This window comes from Ranitomeya imitator, chromosome 4 (assembly GCF_032444005.1).
Source record: "Ranitomeya imitator isolate aRanImi1 chromosome 4, aRanImi1.pri, whole genome shotgun sequence".
In the NCBI taxonomy this organism is placed as follows: Eukaryota; Metazoa; Chordata; class Amphibia; order Anura; family Dendrobatidae; genus Ranitomeya; species Ranitomeya imitator.
Window position 1 is genome coordinate 619,797,031 of NC_091285.1, and position 27,361 is coordinate 619,824,391.

General features: G+C 45.4%; 1 protein-coding gene across 2 annotated transcripts in view; it reads right to left on the minus strand.

Annotated features, from left to right (window-relative positions):
• Positions 1-27,361, minus strand: part of GPAT2 (glycerol-3-phosphate acyltransferase 2, mitochondrial) — a 217,069-nt gene that overhangs the window by 127,882 nt on the left and 61,826 nt on the right. For both annotated transcript variants that reach the window (XM_069766604.1, XM_069766603.1), the window contains exons 2-5: positions 13,217-13,293; positions 10,195-10,308; positions 10,045-10,118; positions 8,353-8,463 (exon numbers count right to left, since the gene is read on the minus strand). In XM_069766604.1, the coding sequence (XP_069622705.1) occupies positions 8,353-8,463; positions 10,045-10,118; positions 10,195-10,308; positions 13,217-13,261 (344 nt within the window). In that variant the 5' untranslated portion in view covers positions 13,262-13,293. The remainder of the gene's footprint in view (positions 1-8,352; positions 8,464-10,044; positions 10,119-10,194; positions 10,309-13,216; positions 13,294-27,361) is intronic.

Genomic DNA, 27,361 nt, shown 5'->3' on the forward strand with positions numbered 1-27,361 from the left:
CAGCTTTTCCTATTGAAGTGATGGCAGAGTGGGGGAACTCCATCCAAAGGAGGATGACCTTTTTGAAGCTTGTTAGAAGTTCCAGGATCGGTCTTACCTTTCGGTCCTCTTTTTGGAACCAAGATCCCTCAGATCTAGACTGTCCTGGACAACCCTTCCACTGTTGGTTGGCTCCATAGGACCCTGCTATCCTTTGTGCCCACGTGGGGAACACTCCCAATTATTTACCGAATAAGCGACCACTCTGTAAGGGAGTGATGACAGAGGCTTTTTTTTTTTTTTTTTTTTTTAAACGCAGAGTATGCTTCTGTTCTCTGATCCATAAAGCAGAATGAAATGGGATTCGATGCAGACAGCGTCGCGCAACTAGCCGCATTCAAAGAGGCATGCACCAGAAAAGCCTCCCGCTCAAGAGATTCGAATGGCCCGCTGTACTGTCTCCGGAGGAGAGATAATTGATCTGAAACAAACAAATATAGACCAACACTGGAACCATCAGTAACAAAAAACTTTATAGACCAAGCACCCTATGGTGAGGTGTGTAGCATATTGTACATAGGACACTCCTATGTGTTGCGGACACTACTCAATCTTTTTGTAAATGAAAGAAGCTAAGGTGTCCGACCAGTAGACCATTGGTCTGGTAACCCGTGTGGGCCAAGGAAGGATAAAGCGCTGAACTCGATGCTGCAAGACGGAACGAGTCATTGTCTGACAGTCTATGGCATTTTTAAAACATGATCCATCGGGGAGGAAAACTGGTAGGCGCCAGGTAGCGAAGTGCGCGGTTGCATCCGCCAGTGAGAAGAACCCATCTCTTGAGTTGCTGCCGTCTTTGAACGTGGAGAGGTAAAAAGGATGAACTCTTAATCAACCAACCTCTTAACAGGGAGGTTGGAGAGGAATCGTCCGCCTCCTCGCATCATCCGCTAAATAGTAGCGATGCAGAGGGGAACTGCTCGGACGTCAAAAAGAAAGGCATCTGTACTACTACAGGGATCAAGTCCCCTGGAGGGCCGGGTTGACATCAGGCCCGGTGGTAGCAGAGTATACGTAGAGGGGACACTCCATGTGCTCACTTGATGATGATGACGTGAGGAGATCGGTGTCCTTTGACGGACCCATCGCCCAGAGTATACAAGGAGGCGACTCTCCATGTGCTCATTTGACGATGGTGTGAGGAGATCAGAATCCTTTGAAGGACCCGTCGCCCAGAGTATATGTGGAGACAAAACTCCATGTGCTCATTCGTCCTGGTGTGAGGAGATCGGTGTCCTTTGAAGGACCCGTCGCCCTTAAAAAAAAACAGTTAAACCAGGAATGGCATCTCATGACGCTTGAAGAAGAGTCTGTTTCTAAAGCAAGTCCATTCATTGGTGTTTACCATTGCGCTACCATGGTGCTCGCCAGTGAGTCGCTTATCCGAATGCTCGCTGTCCAGGAAAATTGCAAATGCGCTACTAAGGCTACGTTCACATTAGCGTTGCATCGGGCGCAGCCGCGGCGAAGCATGCATCATGCGCCCCTATATTTAACATGGGGCGCATGGACATGCGTTGTCTTGCGTTTTGTGACGCATGCGGCATTTTTGGAGCAAGCGTCAGGGTGCAGAGGACGCAGGAAGTTGCATTTTTTTGCGTCCAAAATCAAGCCAAAAATGGACGCATGCGTCACAAACCAATGCGTTTTTGCATGCGTTTTGCATGCGCTGTGCGTTGCGTCGCCAACGCAACATACAACAACACAAATGTGAACGTAGCCTAAGGGTTTCCGTTTTTGAGGGACCCTGGGTGATTCTAGAGGAAGACCTTGTCAAATTACAGAAATTGTGGCCTAAATGGGCGAATCGATCCTGTTCTGAGGCTCTGGCGTATGATAAGTCCAGATCCAAGGCGATGTCTGATACATATGCGCAGTCTTGTTCCTCTAGAATACATGTGGCCCCTGCAAGCCTAAAGCTCCCATGTAGGGGAGAATCTATGTATATTGGTCTTGGGAGCACTTCAAACCTGAGGGTTCAATCTCTTGTCAGAGAAGTCATGGATTACGCCAGATGCGAAGCCCCTTAGGGGAGCTAGGTACTCTGGGAAGAGCTGGGATTGGCGGCAGTGGAGGGCTCTTGTGCTCATTTGAGCGAAGTACTCTGTTAAAGGCGGCCGGCTTCTGGCTGGGCATGACTTTAAGAGCAGAGAAAACACTGGTCATGAGTCTCTTTAAATTAGGAAACCTTTAAGACCAGGGAATGCTGGTCATGTGTCTTTAAGGCCAGGGAAAAAACTGGACATGTACCTATAGAACCAGCGACTATTGGACGTGCGTCTTTAAGACCAGGGAATGTGGTCATGTACCCTTAAGACCAGGAAATGCTGGGTGAGTGTCTTATAGACCAGGGATTGCCAGTCACTTGTTGGTCATGCGCCTTTAAGACCAGAGATTGTAGGTCGTAAGCATTAAACAAAACAGGGAACGCTAGTCCCTTTTATGCTGTCTGTGCGTACTTACCCCAGTCTGCAGCTTTGTTCAGCAAGTCAGAAAAGAAAGAGATCCTGTGCTGTTGCTGCTGTTTGGACGGTGCAGGGATAAGAAAAGTCTTCAATCCATCGTCCCTTTGGAGGTGGAGCGGAACTGTCCGCCTCCTTGTACCATCCTCTTAATAGTGGTGATGCAGTGGGGGCTGCTCGGACGCCACACTGGCAAGTGCCTCTGAACAGCCGAGGGTAAAACCTGATGGGCAGGGCAAAATGTCCGGTAATATGGCCTGGCTGCAGAAGAGGATACTGGAGGTGACACTCCAGTGCTCGTCTGAAAAGGGAGGGGGGAGATCGGTGCCCTTGTAGGGGCCCGTCGCCCCTAGAATCAGCTCAGGTAGTGGCTTCCCACGTCGCAGAAGATACGGAGAGGTAAAACTCCCGTGCTCGCCTGTTGCTGGTTCGGGGAGATCGGAACATGAAAGAATCCATCGCCCCATTCGTCCATTGTAAAGGTAGAAAGAGTTTTTGGGGTCTGAATAGCAGACCAGTCTGTGTGCCTCCTACGGACACTAAGCAAGAACTGGTTAGCTGAGAGCCAGCAGGAGGGTGTATACTGCAGGGGAGGAGCTAACTTTTTTGTATCACTTAGTGTCAGCCTCCTAGTGGCAGCAGCAGCATACACCCACGATCTGTGTCCCCCAATGAGGCAAAGGAGAAATTCGAAAAGCCAGAATTCCTTTTTTTTGGTCGCCGCGGGCACTGCATTAAAATGCAATAACGGGCGATCAAAAGAACGTATCTGCACAAAAGTGGTATCAATAAAAACGCCAGCTTGGAACGCAAAAAATAAGCCCTCAACCAACCCCAGATCACGAAAAATGGAGACGCTACGGGTATTGAAAAATGGTGCAATTTTTTTTATTTTTGCAAAGTGTAGATAAAACGTAGATAAAACGTAACCTAGTCATGTTTGGTGTTTACGAACTCGTACTGACCTGGAGAATCATAATATCAGATCAGTTTTAGCATTTAGTGAACCTAGAAAAAGAGCCAAACAAAAAACAAGTGTGGGATTGCACTTTTTTTTGCAATTTTACCGCACTTGGAATTTTTTTCCTGTTTTCTAGTACATGACATGCTAAAACCAATGATGTTGTTCAAAAGTACAACTTGTCCCACAAAAAATAAGCCCTAACATGGCCATATTGATGGAAAAATAAAAAAGTTATGGCTCTGGGAAGGAGGGGAGCGAAAAACGAACACGGAAAAATGGAAAATCCCAAGGTCATGAGCGGCGAATATACATTGCTACTCCATTTTTTAAATGTATATAAAGGTATATATTAAAAGGAATACCACATGTTATGTTGGACTGTATGCCCTACACTGTGGAATAAGTCGCAGCTTTATAAAGTAAGCTTTCTTGGTATAGGACACAATAGTACTTCCTACATTTGGTGTGAATGTATGGAGCAGGCTCAGGAGCTAACCCAGCACCATGCCTGACAGATGCCGACATACAGAAAAAAACCGCATGAACCGCACATCCCAAAATCATACGTTGATCTAAAGCCGCCAGGCAAAAATTAATATAACTGAATATGAGGTTTTCAGTTTAACATTCTGATCAGACTGTATGAAGCCCACTGCCACTTCACGGCAAACCTCGTAGTGGGTCCTATCGCCCTAACGGAGCGGAGCCATGCGGCGCCCACCGCCACAGCGGCCATGCACCAGCAGGGCGGACGGCCTGTTGCCCCACAGCACCCATGCTGCATGACTGAGCCACCATGACTCCAGACCGCGCCGCCCCATCAGCACAAAGCCACAGCAACAATGGCCGCCACACAGCACCAACACCAAAATGAAAGGAGCACACAGTTATATTAATTTTTGCCTAGCGGCTTTAGATCAACGTATGATTTTGGGATGTGCGGTTCATGCTCTTTTTTTTTCTTTTTGTACAAAGCATGTTCTTGTCTCTTTCTTGGACCAGCACTCCTCCCATTTGGCACAGGTGATTTGAATTAGCAGGAGACTGCAAAGTAAGGGGTCTAGCCCATTTTGGCTCTCACTGAAGAGCTGGAGGAAGGTGAGTTTAAGTGCTCCTTTCATTTTGGTGCTGGTGCTGTGTGGCGGCCATTGTTGCTGTGGCTTTGTGCTGGTGGGGCGGCGCAGTCTGGAGTCATGGGGGCTCAGTCTCGCAGCATGGGTGCTGTGGGGCAACAGGCCGTCCGCCCTGCTGGTGCATGGCCGCTGTGGCGGTGGTCGCCGCACGGCTCCGCTCCGTTAGGGCGATAGGACCCACTACGAGGTTTGCCGTGAAGTGGCAGTGGGCTTCATACATTCTGATCAGAAGGTTAAACTGAAAACCTCATGTTCAGTATATAAATTTTTGCCTAGCGGCTTTAGATCAACGTATGATTTTGGGATGTGCGGTTCATGCTCTTTTTTTTTTTTTTTTTCTTTTTGTACAAAAGATGCCGACATACGTGTTATAGTCATGGCCGAAATTGTTGGCACCCTTGAAATTGTTCCATAAAATGAAGTATTTCTCCCAGAAAATTATTGCAATTACACGCTTTGTTATACACACGTTTATTTCTTGTGTGTAATGGAACACAAAAAAAAAAAACAGAGGAAAAGGCAAATTGGACAGAATTTCACACAAAGCCCCAAAAATGGGCCAGACAAAATTGTTGGCACCCTCAGCTTTATACTTGGTTGCACACCTTTTGGAATAAATGGCTGCAATCAATCGCTACCTATAACTATCCACAAGCTTCTTACATCTCTCAACTGGAATTTTGGAGCACTCATCTTTTGCAAACTGCTCCAGTCTCTCTTATTCGAAGGTCGTCTTCTCCGAACAGCAATTTTAAGATCACAGGTTTTCATTGGGATTTAGATCCGGACTCATTGCTGGCCATTTCAGAATTCTCCAGCACTTAGTTTCCATCCATTTCTGGGTGCTTCTTGATGTATGTTTGGGGGTCACTGTCCTGCTGGAAGACCCATGACGCAAACCCAGCTTTCTAACACTGGGCACTACATTGCAAACCAAAATAAGTAGGTAATCTTCAGGTTTTATGATGCATTGCACACAGTCAAGGCACCCAGTGCCAGAGGCAGCAAAACAACCCAAAACATTTTTGAGCCGCCACTATATTTGACTGTAGGCACTGTTTTCTTTTCTTTGAAGGCATCATTCCCATTTTCAGTAAACAGTAGAACGATGTGCTTTACTAAAAAGCTTTATCTTGGTCTCATCTGTCCACAAGATGCTTTCCCAGAAGGATTTTGGATTACTAACGTAATTATTGCAAACTGCAGTCTAGATTTTTAATGACTGTGTCAGCAGTGGAGTCCTCCTGGGTCTCCTGCCACAGCCTTTCATTCAAATGTCGACGGGTAGTTCGAGGTGACAATGATGCACCCTGAGACAGCTTGAATTTCTTTGGAACTTGATTGGGACTCCTTATCCACTATGCTGCATTGCAACTTTTTAACAACTTTTCTCTGCCATCCACGTCCAGGAAGCTTAGCTACAGTACCTGCCATGCACGTCCAGGGAGCTTAGCTACAGTACCATGGGTTGTAAACTTGATTATGTTGCTCACCGTGGACAAAAGAACATCAAGATCTTTGGAGATGGAATTCTAACCTTGAGATTGTTGATACTGTTTAACAATTTTGGTAACCAAGTCTTCAGACAGTTCTCTTCTCCGCTTTCTGTTCTCAACACAGACACACAATGGAAAGATTGAGACAACTTCTCCCCTTTTTATAAAGTTTTCAGGTATGATTTTCATATTACCCATACCTGTTACTTGCCATAGGTGAGTTTGAACAAGCATCACATGTTTGAATCAAAGTTATTTAGCTACAATTTTGGAAAAGTGCCAATAATTTTGTCAGGCCCTTTTTTGAGGCTGTGTGTGAAATTATGTCCAATTTGATTTTTTTAGCTCAGTATTTTTTTGTGTTGTTCCAATACACACACAAAAAATAAACATGTGTACAACAAAACATGTGTCATTGGAATAATTTTCAGGGAGTAATACTTTATTTTCTGGAAAGAAAATTTCAATGGTTCGAACACTTTTGACCATGACTGTACAAGGCTTATGGAAGTGATACTATTATATATTACTAGATGGTGGCCCGATTCTAACGCATTGGGTATTCTAGAATATGTATTTATGTATGTATATAGCAGCCACATAGTATATAGCACAGGCCACGTAGTATATAGGAGCCATGTAGTATATAGCAGACAAATACTACATGGCCTGTGCTATATACTATGTGGCTGCTATATACATACATATTGTAGAATACCCGATGTGTTAATACAGGCCACGCAATATATAACAGTGGCCACGCAGTATATAACACAGCCACGTACTATATAAAACAGCCCACGCAGTATATAGCAGCCACGCAGTATATAACACAGCCACGTACTATATAAAACAGCCCACGCAGTATATAGCAGCCACGCAGTATATAACACAGGCCACGCAGTATATAACACAGGCCACGCAGTATATAACACTGGCCACGCAGTATATAACACTGGCCACGCAGTATATAGCAGCCACATAGTATATAACACTGCCCACGCAGTATATAACAGTGGCCACGTAATATATAGCACAGCCCATGCAGTATATAGCAGCCACGCGGTATCTAACACAGACCACGTAGTATACAGCAGTGTGGGCACCATATCCCTGTTAAAAAAAAATTATTAAAATAAAAAATAGTTATATACTCACCCGGCGGGATCCACCGAAGCTCCGGCGATACGCACGCGGCTGCCGCCATCTTCCGTTCCCAGGATGCATTGCAAAATTACCAAGATGACTTAGCGGTCTTGCGAGACCGCTAAGTCTTCTGGGTAATTTCGCAATGCATCGGAGGGAACGGAAGATGGCGGCAGGCGCGAGCGGATCGTCGGACAACGGAGGGTGAGGATAGCAGGTTTTTTGTTTTTTTATTATTTTTAACATTAGATCTTTTTACTATTGATGCTGCACAGGCAGCATCAATAGTAAAAGTTTGGGGACACACAGGGTGACTAGCAGCGGTTACGGAGTGCGTTACCCACGGCATAACGCGGTCCGTTACCGCCGGCATTAACCCTGTGTTAGCGGTGACCGGAGGGGAGTATGCGGGCGCCAGGCACTGACTGCGGGGAGTAAGGAGCAGCCATTTTCTTACGGACTGTGCCCGTCGCTGATTGGTCGTGGCTGTTTTGCCGCGACCAATCAGTGACTAGGATTTCCATGACAGACAGAGGCCGCGACCAATGAATATCCGTGACAGACAGACAGAAAGACAGACAGACAGACGGAAGTGACCCTTAGGCAATTATATAGTAGATGCATTTCTTAAATAGCACCATCATATTCCGCATAGTCATTGCTGTACCAACAATTTTGTCTGGCCTATTTGTAGGGTTTTGTGGGAAATGATGGCCTTTTTTATCTCTGTTTTCTTGTGTTGTTCCAAAACACACAAAAGGAAATAAACATGTGCATAACAAGACGTATAATTGCAATAATTTTCTGGGAGAAATACTTCATTTTCTGGAACAATTTCAAGGATGCCATCACTTTCGGCCATGACTATATAGCTGGCATCTGTCTGCAACAATACTGACTTAATATCGTTTTAATCTATGCTATTTAACTATTTACATGCTGTTGTCAATCACAAACAGCGGCATTTAAATGGCTTGGTTGTGGATAACAAAGCAGGGACTTCCATCGACCCCCCAAATGACGCAATAGCGGGGTGCCAATGGTTACAAATCAACCATTCTTCCTTGTTCAGAAATAACATTCAAAAGGCAAAGAAATTATAATGAGACTACCTGGGATGTTTCCAAATCTTCTCTGACCATTCTGAAGAGATTTCTTGATCTGCCGGCCTTTCCCATATAAAGACAACATGGCATAATCTTCTGACTAACCAGCCACGATACCTACACATTACCAAAGGATTAAAGAAAAAATAGCAGTACTTGATGCAGGTGATTGTTAGAAGTGTCCTAACAGAGCGCCTAAATTATATTTATCTGCATAGCAATGGATCCTCCTGCCGGTCACTGAATCACAGAAGGCCCGCCATATGCACATGCTAAAATTATGGCTCCGCAGAACTTCCAGCTACATTAAAATGAAGAAATAGCTGCTCAGCTCCTGTAACTCTGAAACTCTACAGTAATAATATGCCAGGAGTACAATACACCCGGGAGGACACAATTTATGGGTGGAACACATCCAGAAAGGTTGGCCAGGATAGGAAAAGTATAAAAAAAAGAACATTTTCTCCACCTCTGGACACCACATATCTGTTCATGGGCTGCGTCTAATATTGCGGCTCATAGCATTACAAGTGTGTGGGACTAAAGAGCAATACCACGAACAGTCATGGACAGACATAGTGCTGCTATGAAAAAACGCAAATCCTCTGCACCAGATTCAGTAAGACTGGAGTTGTGCTCCCCAGTCTAATGATAAGTGTGCTGGAGTAAGAGGCACCCAATTCATTAAGAGGCGCACACCACTTAATGAACAGGCACACCCAACAATCGGTGCGCTTCTCTGCCAGATATGTCACATAGTTGGGGACTGGAGTAATATTTCTGACGTATGTAACGCCACAACTTTTGATGATTTTGTCAACGCTCCAACACGCCCCTGTCCTACCTTCGCCCACTTTGGAAGAGCTGACAGAAAATGATGTAAAAGATGTCAAAAAGATACAAAATTCTGCAATATTTTAAGGTGTTTTAGGAAAAAACATCTGATGAAAACTCCATCATGAATCGGGCCCCTAGTTTCTAATCCTGGCCAAGTCCTATAAATCCTTAAAGATGTTGTCCACAACTCAGATAACCCCTTCTCAATTCCTAAGTTTTCCCCTAGTAAAATAATACCATGTATACTCCCCACTGGTACCAGCGGCATCGGCACTGGCTCTCCAGGGGTTCATGTGACATTGTTGTGTCACGCCATCCCTGCAGCCAATGTGCCGCAACTGAACTCTCCCCTCGTTCGGCCACAACCAACATCTGAAGGAACTGAGCTGCGGCTGCCCTCTCACTTTCTCTGGATGTCGGATTTGTTTGAAGGAGGGTAAAGTGAAGCGGCTGCTGATTCTTATGTCATGCAAGGCCTGCAGTCAATGTCACGTGAGCCTCGGAAGAGCAACGGCGCCGGAGTGAGTATTATTTATTATTTTACGTGCGGAAAACAGTGATTGACAAGGGGTTGTCTGAGTAACGGACAATTCCTTTAAGGATTTGCATGAGTTTAGAATAAAGGGCTTGAGTGTCCTCATAAAACCACAGCACTGTGGTAGGAACTACAAAGAAGAAATTGGGGTCCACCAGCGAATCCTGCGGTCCTTTACTGTTTTGATAGTCCCCAATATTCCAATACATAAGACCTATGCTTAGGATAGGCCATCGATGCCAAATCCTGGAAAGCCATAAACAATTCTTCATGCATATGACATATCTAAGCTTCTCCACAAACGTAAGTATTAGTATATACTGCACCGGCTGTCCTCCTCCGTTATACTGATGGCATTATGAAATCCCATCTGTGTGTGTCTCTTATAGAAGAAGGTGTCCTGCGGGGAAAAGTAAAGCCGACGTTGTAAATTGTTTAACATAAATAAAAGTTCAGAAGTCTGATTGAGCACTTACCATACTTTTTGGACTACAGGACTGACATGGCTGCCCTACAAATGGCCGATACTGCCCTTGGAAAAGGCGTATTGTTTCTATCTTCTGCCCAAATCCAAAGGGACAGATTCGACTCTAAAAGGAATTGGAAAGAAGGATAAAGGTGTTTCCAGGCTTGATGGTTTATCCTTAGGACAGGGCATCAATAACAGATTGGTGGTGATCCAACACACGACACCCCCACCACTCTGCGTGCTTTGTACACTGTGCAGTGATTGTTCCTGGGTACTGCAGCTCAGCTCTTACTCACTTCAATAGGAGCTGAGCTGTAGTACCTGAGAACAGAGAACGGAGCGCCAAGCTGTTCGGATAGGTCATAAATATAGTCTGCCTGGAAAACACTATTAAAGAGGTTGTCCAGTACAAAGCGAAAAGTCTGCAGTCCCTCTGTATCACTGCAGACTCATGAATCAATTTTTTTTTTTCATTCTCCTCTTAGATTGGGGAGAGAGTGAAAAGTGTCAGACGTTTAGGATTGTAGGGCGTTGATATGGGTGTTGAAGTAGGCTTGCTTGGAAAGGTTAAGGGCAGAGTTGTATGTTTTAAGCATAAACTTATAATGGATGAAATCTTTGGCCATACTGGATTTTCTTCACAGATGTTCGGCGCACCTGGAGCACCGCTGGAGAAAAGGTGTTTGCAGCGCGTGCCAGGGTTGTCTCCACCTGTGTCAAGGTGTTCTAAATGTAGGTGGTGCAGCCTCCTCCAGGGCACTTTGCAGTGTTTCATTATAACTTTTCAGTGTAGAGTCAGGACAGGAAAGGGAGGAGATTGGGGCCAATGATAACTGCAAATTCTTCATAACTTCATCACTTTCATCTTTCTGTCTGTCCTTCTGTCTGTCTTTCTGTCACGGATATTCATTGGTCGCGGCCTCTGTCTGTCATGGAAATCCAAGTCGCTGATTGGTCGCGGCAAAACAGGCACGACCAATCAGCGACGGGCACAGTCCGGAAGAAAATGGCCGCTCATTACTCCCCCCGCAGTCAGTGCCCGGCGCCCGCATACTCCCCTCCAGTCACCACTCACACAAGGTTAATGTGTAACGCACTCCGTAACCGCTATTAACCCGGTGTGTCCCCAACTTTTTACTATTGATGCTGCCTATGCGGCATCAATAGTAAAAAAATGTAATGTTAAAAATCATAAAAAAAAACAAAAAACCTGCTATTCTCACCCGCCGTAGTCCGCCAAGCCGCACGCGCCTGCCGCCATCTTCCATTCCCGGTGATGCATTGCGAAATTACCCAGAAGACTTAGCGGTCTTGCGAGACCGGTAAGTCATCTGGGTAATTTCGCAATGCATCCTGGGAACGGAAGATGGCGGCAGCCGCGCGCGTATCGCCGGAGCTTCGGTGGATCCCAGGGGTGAGTATATAACTATTTTTAATTTTAATTTTTTTAACAGGGATATGGTGCCCACACTGCTGTATACTACATGGGCTGTGTTAGATACCGCGTGGCTGCTATATACTACATAGGCAGTGTTAAATACTATGTGGGCTGTGTGATATTCTCCGTGGGCTGTGCTATATACTGCGTGAGCTGTGCTATGTAATACGTGGCCACTGTTATATACTACGTCGCCTGTGTTATATACTGCATGGCTGCTATATACTGCGTGGGCTGTTATATACTGTTTGGGCTGTGTTATATACTGCGTGGCCACTGTTATATATTGCGTGGCCTGTATTAACGCATCGGGTATTCTACAATATGTATGTATATAGCAGCCACATAGTATATAGCACAGCCCACGTAGTATTTGTCTGCTATATACTACATGGCTCCAATATACTACGTGGCCTGTGCTATATACTATGTGGTTGCTATATACATACATAAATACATATTCTAGAATACCCGATGCTTTAGAATCTGGCCACCAGCTAGTATTTCTATAAGTGTATACAGCGGGGATGTCCTGAGCAGGGTTTCAGTTCTTGACAGAGAATGAAAGTAGGTTGTGGTCAGAGAGCGAAAGAGGGGAGTTAGTAACGTGATACACTGGGCAGAGTCGGGAGAAGATCAGGTCCAGAGTATTCCCGTCTTCATGTGTAGGAGAATTAGTAAGCTGTGAAAGGCCGAAGGAGGAAATTAGCGATAAAAGATAAGGAAAGGGGATCACCAATGGGGATGTTAAAGTCCCCCATGATGAGAGTGGGGATGTCACAGTATAGAAAGTTTGGAAGCCCGGTGGCAAAATGATCCAGGAACTGACGGGAGGAGGAGTTCGGAGGGCGATACACAACTGCCACTCGCAGGGAAGTTAAGGGAGGTTACTGGGGGATGAGGCATACCGGCAAATCCTTGCAGTGCGTGCGCCGGGGAGATTCATAAGTCTGCAGTCATACAGAGTGACTGCAGACTTATCGATTTTGAAAGGACAACCCCTTTAAGTTACTTGTGACAGAATAACAATGTTTTCCTATAGCGCACAACTCCATCGTGGGAGCAAATGTGAAGGGTGTTTATTGGTAGGGGAGGGGGATCTCTTAAAATGACATTATCAGACAGGCTACATCATTGCCAACACAGCAAGGTGCAGAATAAAATATCTGCCAGCCTGGGTCCGCGGACAGAGGAGAATAACCGCTAGAAATCGGATGCAAATCAGGTTATTTCTGACAAGGCTGTGGATAAAGGAGGCATTTTAAATTTAGTACTTAAAATCAATATAAAGTGACCCATCAATCAGGGGCGATGACAGGTCCTCTTTAAGTGCCACCCATACACTCTCGTCAGCTGAAGGATAGCAAACTATTCAGCCTGCAGCCATCTCTCCCACACACAGGAGTGTTTGCTCCATCCAACATCGCCGTGCTCTCTGTGAGAGCCATTGCCAGACTCCACTAGCGGCTAACAAAGGGACATGCCAGATCCTGATCTCCGCCGGCATCATCTGTGCCATCAGATGGGCTTCACAGTAAATTGACATTTCTGTACCAATGTCTAAAGTGCAGATTTTTAACACAACACTCACAATGGTCTTCCCATTAGCAGGATGTGTCGATGCTTCCGAAATCATCTTACAACTACAACTTTTTCAAGTCAGTAATCCTATGAGAAAAATTACAAAACACAAATGCAGAAGATTTAAGATCTATAATGTAAGTCCAATTAAATGTCAGTATTTTAGGGTAGATACGGGTTTAAACTTTAAAATTTAGGTAATGGCAGAAAGAAAAATCAAAAATCTAAATTAAAAATATATTGTTTTCCAATTGTTAGCTCACTTTGAGAAATGCATATCCACAATATACAGGTACAAATAAAGTTACTCAACCCTCCATTACTAATTAGGATCATTAAGAGAATTTACAAACGTTCTGCTGTTTGCAATAACTAAAGAAATAAGTAGCATCTACAGAGAGTCTGTCACCCATAAACTGCAAAATCAGTTACCTAAAGGGAATCTGTCAGCAGTTTTTTACTATTCATTCTGATGTAGAGGCAGACAGCCTGATTCCAGCAATGTGTCACTTATTAGGCTCTGTGTTGTAGTTTCAATGCAATCAGTGTTTTATCAGCAGATTATCACTAGAGGACTAGGTCTCATGTGCAGCTCAGTCAGGCTAATCTGTGTAGCTCCTCCGCCATGCAATTGTCAGCTTCTGACAATGTACACAGGGAGTTGCCAATCAGGAATGTGGGTGAGGTCATACACAGCTCAGCATTCTATCCAAACTGCACCAAGCAGGAAAGTAAGTGATCCACCACTGGAATCAGGGTCTCTGCCCCTACATCATGCTGCTCTGAGAACATAGAAAAAAACTGGAGACAGATTCTCTGCCAACATTTGTTTATCAGATTTAGTCCCTATAAAAATCATACATACAAGTAACGTACAATTTAAATTCACTTTTAATTCATATACCAATGAGAGCACTTCAGTGCACCCTTGGCGTGGTCAATGTCCTGGTGCAACGTTACACCCTTCGATTTGCACATCTTTCACCGTCCCTGATAGAAATAGACAGCTCTCGCTTTTTCACAGCAAGCATGAGCCCTAAACTGAAATCTTGGTTTCTGCACGTGCACACGGACACTGGAGGAGCCCTGCGGGCGTGCACACGGACACTGGAGGAGCCCTGCGGGCGGGCACACGGACACTGGAGGAGCCCTGCGGGCGGGCACACGGACACTGGAGGAGCCCTGCGGGCGGGCACACGGACACTGGACGAGCCCTGCGGGCGGGCACACGGACACTGGAGGAGCCCTGCGGGCGTGCACACAGACACTGGAGGAGCCCTGCGGGCGTGCACGCAGACACTGGAGGAGCCCTGCGGGCGTGCACACAGACACTGGAGGAGCCCTGCGGGCGGGCACACGGACACTGGAGGAGCCCTGCGGGCGGGCACACGGACACTGGAGGAGCCCTGCGGGCGTGCACACGGACACTGGAGGAGCCCTGCGGGCGTGCACACAGACACTGGAGGAGCCCTGCGGGCGTGCACACAGACACTGGAGGAGCCCTGCGGGCGTGCACACAGACACTGGAGGAGCCCTGCGGGCGTGCACACAGACACTGGAGGAGCCCTGCGGGCGTGCACACAGACACTGGAGGAGCCCTGCGGGCGTGCACACAGACACTGGAGGAGCCCTGCGGGCGCGCACACGGTCACTGGTGGAGCCCTGCGGGCGTGCACACAGACACTGGAGGAGCCCTGCGGGCGCGCACACGGACACTGGAGGAGCCCTGCGGGCGCGCACACGGACACTGGAGGAGCCCTGCGGGCGCGCACACGGACACTGGAGGAGCCCTGCGGGCGTGCACACGGACACTGGAGGAGCCCTGCGGGTGCGCACACGGTCACTGGAGGAGCCCTGCGGGCGCGCACACGGACACTGGAGGAGCCCTGCGGGCGAGCACACGGACACTTGAGGAGCCCCGCGGGCGTGCACACGGACACTGGAGGAGCCCTGCGGGCGCGCACACGGACACTGGAGGAGCCCTGCGGGCGCGCACACGGACACTGGAGGAGCCCTGCGGGCGTGCACACGGACACTGGAGGAGCCCTGCGGGCGCGCACACGGTCACTGGAGGAGCCCTGCGGGCGCGCACACGGACACTGGAGGAGCCCTGCGGGCGAGCACACGGACACTTGAGGAGCCCCGCGGGCGTGCACACGGACACTGGAGGAGCCCTGCGGGCGCGCACACGGTCACTGGAGGAGCCCTGCGGGCGCGCACACGGACACTGGAGGAGCCCTGCGGGCGCGCACACGGACACTGGAGGAGCCCTGCGGGCGCGCACACGGACACTGGAGGAGCCCCGCGGGCGTGCACTCATTGTTGGTGCAGCTCATGCTAGTCTCTGGCTCCTCTTTGAAGTTGTTCACACTTTCAGATGTAGCTAGCAGTGGCCACAATGGCAGGAGACAGATCATGTACGTCATGATCAGGAAGAAGTTGTCGCATTATTACTTTTATTATTAGTTATAGCTAAGGTCTTGCTGGTTTACATCTCCCTCTCTCACCCCTACCGATGGTACCAATGGTTGGGCAAAGATTGACCAGTGGGTCTGCCAGGTATGGTGGCCTATTAGAACCTGCAATAAGGCTATGTGCACACGTTGCGGATTCGTGTGCAGATTTTTCTGCACCATTTTTGAAAAATCCGCAGATATACCGCGGATTTCCTGCGTTTTTTGTGCGCATTTCACCTGTGGTTTTACATCTGCGGATTACTATTGAGGAAAATGCTGCGGAATCCGCACAAAGAATTGACATGCTTCGGAAAATACAACGCAGCATTTCCACGCGGTATTTTCCATAGCATGGGCACAGCGGATTTGGTTTTCCATAATTTTACATGATATTAGAAAACTGCTTTGAATCCGCAGTGGCCAATCCGCACCGTGTGCACACAGCCTAACAAGCCTCCTGTCAATGTGACACTGACACGTCGAATACCCTGCAATGCACAAGCATTAGACCAGTGATCATTCTATAAAATGATCAAGTCCCTTAGTGAGATTAGGTCAAAAGAACGTAAAAATAAATTGTAAGAATATAAAAAATAAATAAAGAATGAAATTTCAGAAAATATTTTGACTATTAAAACACATTTGGTATGGAAAAAACAAGAAGTAAACCAAAAAAAAGCACAATATTTGGTATCGATGACTTAGAAGACTGTGACATTATTTAGCCTCTAAAGTGAACATCATAAAAAAAAAAAAAAAACAACACAGCAAAAACAATGTTAGGCTATGTGCACACGTCAGGATTTTTGCAGAATTTTCCTAAACAAAACCGGACTTTTTCTGCAATAAATCCGCTAGCGTTTTTCATGCGGATTTTTCCGGAGCTTTCCACTACTATATTATATAGTGGCAAATCCAGAGATTTTCTGCAAAATTAATGAACATGCTGTGTTTTTTTCTGCGATGCATTTTTTTTTTTTCCTTCGGAAAAAAAAGCAACATGTGCACAAAAATTGCGGATTACATTCTAATAATAGGATGCTTAATGTAAGCTTTTTTTTTAGCGTTTTTATAGCAGAAAACCGCCAAAAAAAAAGCAACAAATCCTACACATGTGCACGTAGCCTTACTCATCATACTGTTGCACAAAACATAGAATAAAACACAAACAATATCGTGAAGCAAAAACATATGAATTTTTGCAAAATATGGTTTTGGTGTGCAAAAGAATCAAGACATAACAAATATATAACTACGGTATGGCTGTAATCGTACTGGCCCGAATAGTAAAGTCGTCATTTAGCTTGTGCTCTACACTGACCCTCTGTTGAAATTTAAAAAAAAATGTGATTTAGACAAAACCTCTGAAGGAACCATTCCCTGTAATTCAACGGATGGATAATTTTTGGACTGTGTGACCTCTAATTCAGCAGTGTCCCATGTTTTTAGGCATGTATAAAAGTGTAGTCGACCAAACCATTGTGCGACACTGAAGACGAATATTGCAGGAATAAAGGCTATACAGAGTCCGCAATAACTCTGCCAGCCTCAATATAGAGAATGGGTTTGTCGCAGGTTTCTTCTGAACCACGTAATTTACAAATTTAGACATAAACGCCAACCTACGTGCTCAGATTGGGGCACAGGATAGTTGTGAATGAAGCCTTAAGGCCTCATTCAGACGTCGTCTTTTTTTTTCACGCTTGACTATTTTGTTCAGAGTTTGATCTCGGTGCCATCAGGTTTTTTTTCTCGTAGGTGAAGAATAAAAAAAGTTTCTACACCGACTCCTTTCTAACAGTCCGTGAAAATCAGACTGCACATCGATGTCACCATACTTGCGTTGCCAAGTTTGATTTGACCCTCAGATCAAAATCAAACAAGTCTCTACAATTTTCCGCAGGCAGCTTGGTCCGTGAAAAATCAGGGACGTGTGAATGACCCCACAGACTATGACCGGTACAATCCGTGAAAAATAGGTTTAGCCGTCGTACAAGAAAAACAGACATCTGAATGAGGCCTAAAAATTATTCAGAATATTACGTACCGGTACCTCAAATGCTAGAAGTATAAACTTTAACTCAACCCACAAAAATACAAATCTCTGCTCAGATCCCTCATCAATAAAGAGAAATATAGTAGGTTTCCACATTTCTGGTGTCACAAAAGATGGAAAACGCGACATGGCTCCTCCTTCCACAAAAAAAAAAAAAACCGTAGGGAAATCTGTACTCCCAAATCCAAATTCCCCAAACTTCCGCAGCTAGGACACCCAACTTACCGAAATTTATGGGGTGCGTGTTTCCAGAAGCACAAGCTGGCCACAATGTACTGGCCACTATAGAAAAGATTTGCAATTTTCACTCTCCAACCACAAGTGTATCATATGCATAACCTAGCGATAGAGTGTAGAAGTGGTGGAGAAAGGTCAAACTTGATGGACCCAAGGGATTTTCCAACCTATATAACTGTGTGCTCATTTCTGGACAACACCTACAGTCACTACATCCATGAGGGGTGTAATTTCAAAAAGGTGTATCAAAACCATTCCAAGAAAATCGCCTCTCAAACATCAAACAGCGCTCCTTCACTGCCATGTGCCCAAACAGTAGTTTACTTCCACACACGGGGCGCTGGCACATTGGAAAGAAATTGCGAAACTTAACCCTCCGTCACATACAACTGATCTGACAGGCGCTTCTCTTTTACTTTCATTTCTCCTTCCTCACCAGATTGTGAGGAAACCCCCTCCCTCCAGGTAGTCTCCTGTCTCTTGAAGGTCTGTGAAACCTGATATCACAGTTGGATTTCAGAGCTTCAGGGGAGAGGATATAGCTGCACAGATCTCTCAGGCTCATTGTATGTGAATACGTCACATTCAGTAAGGTTGGTATTTTATGTTTTTATTCATCACAATAGTTTATTTAGCTTGTTTTATGAATGTATAGCACAAAATGTGAGGATATTTCATAGAAATAAGGGAGATTTTATAAAAGAAAGTGTGCTGCTCAGGCATATACAGTAGTTCCCTAACATATTCCTTCTCTTGCTTCAGATTATCTGCTGAAATGGAGAGGAAAATGTACAATTTATCCAAACAACTTGATGTTGAGGAAGTAACAAACATGCTGTTAGATGATAGAGACCTCACACTGAATGAGGATTTAGGAGAGTAAAGTGAGATTGATTCTCATGATGAGGTGGAAGAATGTGTCCTGGATTCTGAAACAGAGCAAGATGGTGACAGTGGTGAGGATGAAGAAGTTGGATCATATTATATTGGAAAAGATAAAAATACTAAATGGAACAAGAAGCCATTCCAGAAAAAACGTAGGGAACCTTTAAACATTATTACTCACCTTCCTGCAGTAATAGGAACTGCACGTAATGCAAAAACTGCAGTTGAATGCTGGAACAGTATATTTACAGATGACATTCTGGACTCTATTGTCACATATACCAACCAATATATAGACATTATAAAGGACAAGTACATCTGCAACAGAACCATCAAGCCCACAGATGAAATAGAACTGCGTGCTTTTTTTGGATTACTGTACCTTGCAGGAGCTTATAGGGCAAATAGACAAAGTTTGGAAGAACTTTGGGGTAAAGATGGGGATGGAGTTGAAAAATTTAGCCTTGTTATGTCCATAAACAGATTCAAGATTCTAATTCGTTGCCTTCGGTTTGACGACAGAACTACCCGAACCGAACGCAAAACACATGACCGACTTGCTCCAATTCGTGATATATTTCAAAGATTTGTTGTAAACTGTAAACAAAGTTATTACCCTGGAGAGAATCTCACTATTGACGAAATGCTCCCTGGTTTTCGTGGTAGATGTGCCTTTCGTCAATATATTCCATCAAAGCCAAACAAATATGGAATAAAAATGTATGCCCTTGTTGATGCCAGTAAGACCTACACTTACAACCTGGAAGTTTATGCAGGAAAACAACCAGAAGGTCCTTACTGTGTGAGCAACAAACCCATTGATGTTGTAAAAAGACTGGCTGAACCCTTATTTGGATCGGGTCGCAATATTACAGCTGACAATTGGTTTACAAGTTGTGATCTGATTGATTATCTGAAAATTCAGAAGCTGTCATATGTGGGAACTGTAAGAAAAAACAAAAGGGAATTGCCGCCACAGTTTGTAAGTGTGAAAGAGAGACAACAGTACAGCAGTATGTTTGCATTCCATAATGGAAAGGCTTTAGTTTCCTATGTACCACATGCCAAAAAAATCGTACTTCTTCTATCAACACTTCATGATGATGCTGCCATCGATCCTGGGACTGGGGCAGAAAAAAACCCCGAGATAATTACATTTTACAATGCCACCAAAGGGGGTGTGGATACAGCAGATCAGATGTGCTCCACTTTCAACGTCAGCAGAAACATCAAACGCTGGCCAATGGTCATATTTTTTGCTATGTTGAATTTGGGTGGTATAAATTCACAAGTAATTTATCTTGAAAACAAGCTTGAACCACTCCGTAGACGATTGTATCTGAAAAAATTGGCCCATGAACTAGTACTTGGAGAGCTACGCAGGAGAAGCGTGAAAACAATCGGTATCCCCTCTCGCCTTCAAGTTCAGCTCAAAAGGTTCCGCCCAGAAGATGATGGTGAAAAGTCACCATCTGCACCACCTCACAAAAGAAGGAGATGCACCACCTGCCAAACGGAAAGCGGAACCAGAAGGCTTTCAAATTATGAATGTCTCAAATGTCATAAAGCAATTTGTGTAATTCTTGCTATTTGCTCTGCAAGTGTGACTTTTCTGGGGAAACCTCAGCATCTACTTCTGATTGAATATGTTTTTAATAGTACTTAAGGTACCTTAACCCCTTCCCGACCTTTGACGCCACGTAGGCGTCATGAAAGTCGGTGCCATTCCGACCCATGACGCCTATGCGGCGTCATGGAAAGATCGCGTCCCTGCAGATCGGGTGAAAGGGTTAACTCCCATTTCACCCGATCTGCAGGGACAGGGGGAGTGGTAGTTTAGCCCAGGGGGGGTGGCTTCACCCCCTCGTGGCTACGATCGCTCTGATTGGCTGTTGAAAGTGAAACTGCCAATCAGAGCGATTTGTAATATTTCACCCATTATAACGGGTGAAATATTACAATCCAGCCATGGCCGATGCTGAAATATCATCGGCCATGGCTGGAAATACTAATGTGCCCCCACCCCACCCCTCCGATCGCCCCCCCAGCCCTCCGATCTGGCCGGTACACTGCTCCGGCTCCCCTCCGTCCAGTGCTCCGCTCCCCCCCGTGCTCTTGTCCGCTCCCCCCGTGCTCCAATCACCCCCCCGTGCTCCAATCACCCCCCCTGCACTCCGATCCACCCCCCCCGGTGCTCCATTCCACCCCCCCGTGCTCCATTCCAGCCCCCCCGTGCTCCGTTCCACGCCCCCCGTGCTCCGTTCCACCCCTCCCGCACTCCGATTCCCCCCCCCCGTGCTCCGATCCCCCCCCCCCCCGTGGTCCCCCCCCACCCCATCATACTTACCGATCCAGCCGGGGTCCCGTCCGTCTTCTCCCTGGGCGCCGCCATCTTCCAAAATGGCGGGCGCATGCGCAGTGCGCCCGCCGAATCTGCCGGCCGGCAGATTCGTTCCAAAGTGCATTTTGATCACTGAGATAGATTATATCTCAGTGATCAAAATAAAAAAAATAATAAATGACCCCCCCCCTTTGTCACCCCCATAGGTAGGGACAATAAAAAAATAAAGAAATTTTTTTTTTTTCCACTAATGTTAGAATAGGGTTAGGGGTAGGGTTAGGGTTAGGGGTAGGGTTAGGGGTAGGGTTAGGGGTAGGGTTAGGGTTAGGGCTAGGGTTAGGGCTAGGGTTAGGGTTTCGGTATGTGCACACGTATTCTGGTCCTCTGCGGATTTTTCCGCTGCGGATTTGATAAATCCGCAGTGCTAAACCGCTGCGGATTTATGGCGGATTTACCGCGGTTTTTCTGCGCATTTCACTGCGGTTTTACAACTGCGATTTTCTATTTGAGCAGTTGTAAAACCGCTGCGGAATCCGCACAAAGAAGTGACATGCTGCGGAATGTAAACCGCTGCGTTTCCGTGCAGTTTTTCCGCAGCATGGGCACAGCGATTTTTGTTTCCCGTAGGTTTACATTGAACTGTAAACTCATGGGAAACTGCTGCGGATCCGCAGCGTTTTCCGCAGCGTGTGCACATACCTTTAGAATTAGGCTATGTGCACACGGTGCGGATTTGGCTGCGGATTCGCAGCAGTGTTCCATCAGGTTTACAGTACCATGTAAACATATGGAAACCAAATCCGCTGTGCCCATGGTGCAGAAAATACCACGCGGAAACGCTGCGTTGTATTTTCCGCAGCATGTCAATTCTTTGTGCGGATTCCGCAGCGTTTTACACCTGTTCCTCAATAGGAATCCGCAGGTGAAATCCGCACAAAAAACACTGGAAATCCGCGGAAAATCCGCAGGTAAAACGCAGTGCCTTTTACCCGCGGATTTTTCAAAAATGGTGCGAAAATATCTCACACGAATCCGCAACGTGGGCAGATAGCCTTAGGGTTAGGGTTGGAATTAGGGTTGTGGTTATGGTTAGGGGTGTGTTGGGGTTAGGGTTGTGGTTAGGGGTGTGTTGCGGTTAGGGTTGTGTTTAGGGTTATGGCTACAGTTGGGATTAGGGTTAGGGGTGTGTTGGGGTTAGTGTTGGAGGTAGAATTGAGGGGTTACCACTGTTTAGGCACATCAGGGGTCTCCAAACGCAACATGGCGCCACCATTGATTCCAGCCAATCTCGTATTCAAAAAGTCAAATGGTGCTCCCTCACTTCCGAGCCCTGACGTGTGCCCAAACAGTGGTTTACCCCCACATATGGGGTACCAGCATACTCAGGACAAACTGCGCAACAATTACTGGGGTCCAATTTCTCCTGTTACCCTTGTGAATCAAAAAAAATGCTTGCTAAAACATAATTTTTGAGGAAAGAAAAATGATTTTTTATTTTCACGGCTCTGCGTTGTAAACGTCTGTGAAGCACTTGGGGGTTCAAAGTGCTCACCACATATCTAGATAAGTTCCTTGGGGGTCTAATTTCTAAAATGGGGTCACTTGTGGGGGTTTCTACTGTTTAGGCACATCAGGGGCTCTGCAAACGCAACGTGACACCCGCAGACCATTCCATCAAAGTCTGCATTTCAAAAGTCACCACTTCCCTTCTGAGCCCCGACGTGTGCCCAAACAGTGGTTTACCCCCACTCATGGGGTATCAGCGTACTCAGGAGAAACTGGACAACAACTTTTGGGGTCCAATTTCTCCTGTAACCCTTGGGAAAATAAAAAATTCTGGGCTAAATAATTATTTTTGAGGAAAGAAAACGTATTTATTATTTTCACGGCTCTGCATTATAAACTTCTATGAAGCACTTGGGGGTTCAAAGTGCTCACCACACATCTAGATAAGTTCATTTCGGGGTCTAGTTTCCAAAATGGGGTCACTTGTGGGGGGTTTCTACTGTTTAGGCACATCAGGGGCTCTGCAAACGCAACGTGACGCCCGCAGAGCATTCCATCAAAGTCTGCATTTCAAAACGTCACTACTTCAATTCCAAGCCCCGGCATGTGCCCAAACAGTAGTTTACCCCCACATATGGGGTATCACCATACTCAGGAGAAACTGGACAACAAATATTGGGGTCAAATTTCTCCTGTTACCCTTGGGAAAATTAAAAAATTCTGGGCTAAATAATTATTTTTGAGGAAAGAAAACGTATTTATTATTTTCACGGCTCTGCATTATAAACTTCTATGAAGCGCTTGGGGGTTCAAAGTGCTCACCACACATCTAGATAAGTTCCTTTCGGGGTCTAGTTTCCAAAATGCGGTCACTTGTGGGGGGTTTCTACTGGTAAGCCACATCAGGGGCTCTGCAAACGCAACGTGACGCCCACAGAGCATTCCATCAAAGTCTGCATTTCAAAACGTCACTACTTCACTTCCGAGCCTCGGCATGTGCCCAAACAGTGGTTTACCCCCACATATGGGGTATCAGCGTACTCAGGAGAAACTGGACAACAACTTTTGGGGTCAAATTTCTCCTGTTACCCTTGGGAAAATAAAAAATTGCAGGCCAAAAGATCATTTTTGAGAAAATAATTTTTTTTTTTTTTCATGGCTCTGCGTTATAAACTTCTGTGAAGCACTTGGGGGTTCAAAGTCCTCACCACACATCTAGATTAGTTCCTTTGGGGGTCTAGTTTCCAAAATGGTGTCATTTCTGGGGGATCTCCAATGTTTAGGCACACAGGGGCTCTCCAAACGTGACATGGTGTCCGCTAATGATTGGAGCTAATTTTCCATTTAAAAAGCCAAATGGCGTGCCATCCCTTCCGAGCCCTGCCGTGCGCCCAAACAGTGGTTTACCCCCACATATTGGGTATCTGCGTACTCAGGACAAACAGGACAACAATATTTGGGGTCCAATTTCTCCTATTATCCTTGGCAAAATAGGAAATTCCAGGCTAAAAAATCATTTTTGAGGAAAGAAAAATTATTTTTTATTTTCATGGCTCTGCGTTATAAACTTCTGTGAAGCACCTGGGGGTTTAAAGTGCTCAATATGCATCTAGATAAGTTCCTTGGGGGGTCTAGTTTCCAAAATGGGGTCACTTGTGGGGGAGCTCCAATGTTTAGGCACACAGGGGCTCTCCAAACGCGACATGGTGTCCGCTAACAATTGGAGCTAATTTTCCATTCAAAAAGTCAAAAGGCGCGCCTTCCCTTCCGAGCCCTGCCGAGTGCCCAAACAGTGGTTTACCCCCACATGTGAGGTATTGGTGTACTCAGGAGAAATTGCCCAACACATTTTAGGATCCATTTTATCCTGTTGCCCATGTGAAAATGAAAAAATTGAGGCTAAAAGAATTTTTTTGTGAAAAAAAAGTACTTTTTCATTTTTACGGATTAATTTGTGATGCAGCTGGGGGTTCAAAGTGCTCACTATGCATCTAGATAAGTTCCTTGGGGCGTCTAGTTTCCAAAATGGGGTCACTTGTGGGGGAGCTCCAATTTTTAGGCACACGGGGGCTCTCCAAACGTGACATGGTGTCCGCTAAAGAGTGGAGCCAATTTTTGATTCAAAAAGTCAAATGGCGCTCCTTCCCTTCCAAGCCCTGCCGTGCGCCCAAACAGTGGTTTACCCCCACATATGAGGTATCAGCGTACTCAGGACAAATTGGACAACAACTTTCGTGGTTCAGTTTCTCCTTTTACCATTGGGAAAATAAAAAAATTGTTGCTAAAAGATAATTTTTGTGACTAAAAAGTTAAATGTTCATTTTTTCCTTCCATGTTGCTTCTGCTGCTGTGAAGCACCTGAAGGGTTAATAAACTTCTTGAATGTGGTTTTGAGTACCTTGAGGGGTGCAGTTTTTAGAATGGTGTCATTTTTGGGTATTTTCAGCCATATAGACCCCTCAAACTGACTTCAAATGTGAGGTGGTCCCTAAAAAAAAATGGTTTTGTAAATTTCGTTGTAAAAATGACAAATCGCTGGTCAAATTTTAACCCTTATAACTTCCTAACAAAAAAAAATGTTGTTTCCAAAATTGTGCTGATGTAAAGTAAACATGTGGGAAATGTTATTTATTAACTATTTTGTGTCACATATCTCTCTGGTTTAACAGAATAAAAATTCAAAATGTGAAAATTGAGAAATTTTCAAAATTTTCGCCAAATTTCCGTTTTTATCACAAATAAACGCAGAATTTATTGACCTAAATTTACCACTAACATGAAGCCCAATATGTCACGAAAAAACAATCTCAGAACCGCTAGGATCCGTTGAAGCGTTCCTGAGTTATTACCTCATAAAGGGACACTGGTCAGAATTGCAAAAAACAGCAAGGTCTTTAAGGTCAAAATAGGCTGGGTCATGAAGGGGTTAAAATTAAGTTTGTGTTCAAAAATTTTCTTTGTACATTTTTTTGAGAGAGTCAAACTGGGGACTATTTGGCGGCAGTTTTGAAAGTTTGTATTTCATAGTTATTAGTTTTATGTTAAGTAAATGTTTTTTTTTGCAACTGATTATGTGTAGTCTCTTTTATTACATCCCTATGAAGGTCACTGATCACTTTTAGAGCACTGAAATTGCAAACATTAGATATTATAGGTATTTTTCCAGCAGGCGCCTGACAGGCACATTGTATGTGAACTCGTTAGTCCGAATATTGTATGTGACGGAGGGTTAAACAAAGAAGGAAACGGGAGGTCAATTTTCCCTGTATGAGTCATGAGTCACTGCAAAAGTCGCTGGCAGGGAGGAAAGCTGAGCATCTGTCGTCAGGAGTTCAAAAGGGGAATGATAATTGCAGGGACAAGAAACTTCCTGTTTCTGCATAGAGCAGAGAAAAGATAAGAAGTTTGTGAGTAGAAAGGCAAAATGAGCAATTGTAAGTACATAGTGCTATATAATATGATGACTGCCATATATTAAGATGAAAAACTTTGATGGGAGGAGGGCTTCTTTAGGTGAAAATGTCATTTTAGGCCCAATGGTATAAAATTCTGTGACACGCTAATGGTGTCAGCATTCTCACTGTATATCGAGATTAATTCATTGGGGGTTATAGTTTATTTTAAAGGGAACCTGTCACCCCCAAAATGGAAGGTGAGCTAAGCCCACCAGCATCAGGGGCTTATCTACAGCATTCTGTAATGCTGTAGATAAGCCCTGATGTAACCTGAAAGAGGTTAGATTATACTCACCCAGGGGCGGTCCCAGTCCGGTTCTGGTCCGATGGGTGTCGCGGTCCGGTCCCTCCCATCTTCTTACGATGACGTCCTCTTCTTGTATTCATGCTCCGGCGCATGCGTACTTTCTGTCCTGTTGAGGGCAGAGCAAAGTACTGCAGTGTGCAGGCGCCGGGAAAGGTCAGAGAAGCCCAGCACCTGCGCACTGCAGTACTTTGCTCTGCCCTCTACAGGGCAGACAAAGTACACCTGCGCCGGAACCGCAGAGTGAATACAAAAAGAGGACATCATCGTAAGAAGATGAGAGGCCCCCGACCGCGACGCCCATCGGACCAGAACCAGATCGGGACCGCCCTTTGGTGAGTATAATATAACCTGTTTTTCTCATCTTTCAGGATACATCGGGGGCTTATCTACAGCATTACAGAATGCTGTAGATAAGCCCCTGATGCTGGTGGGCGTAGCTCACCTTCGATTTTCGGGGTGACAGGTTCCCTTTAAATATGGTTACTTTTGGGGAGGTTCTGATACCTCAGGAGCTTTGACAATGTGCCATGGTGCCCATAAACTATACCAGCAAAATTTACACCAGAGCTTTGCAGTGAGCCCTAACAGTAGGTTCTGACTACATACTGGGCATATGCATACTAAGGAGAAAATGCATTACACAATTCTGGGTCCATTTTCCCCTATAAACCCTTATGAAAATGTAAATTTTAGGGCTCAAGAAGAATTAGTGGAAAAAAAATATTCATTTTCACCTCAAAGGCTTATAAAGTTCCGTAATTAAGCTCTGGGTTCAAGATGCTCACTACACCCCAAAAATAATTCCTCGAGTGGTATGGTTTCCGTTGATTTGGCAAGTCGGGGGCTCTTCAAATGCAACATGGCATCTGCAATCTATCCGCTTGTGCATGTAGAAACAAATACGTGAAAAAA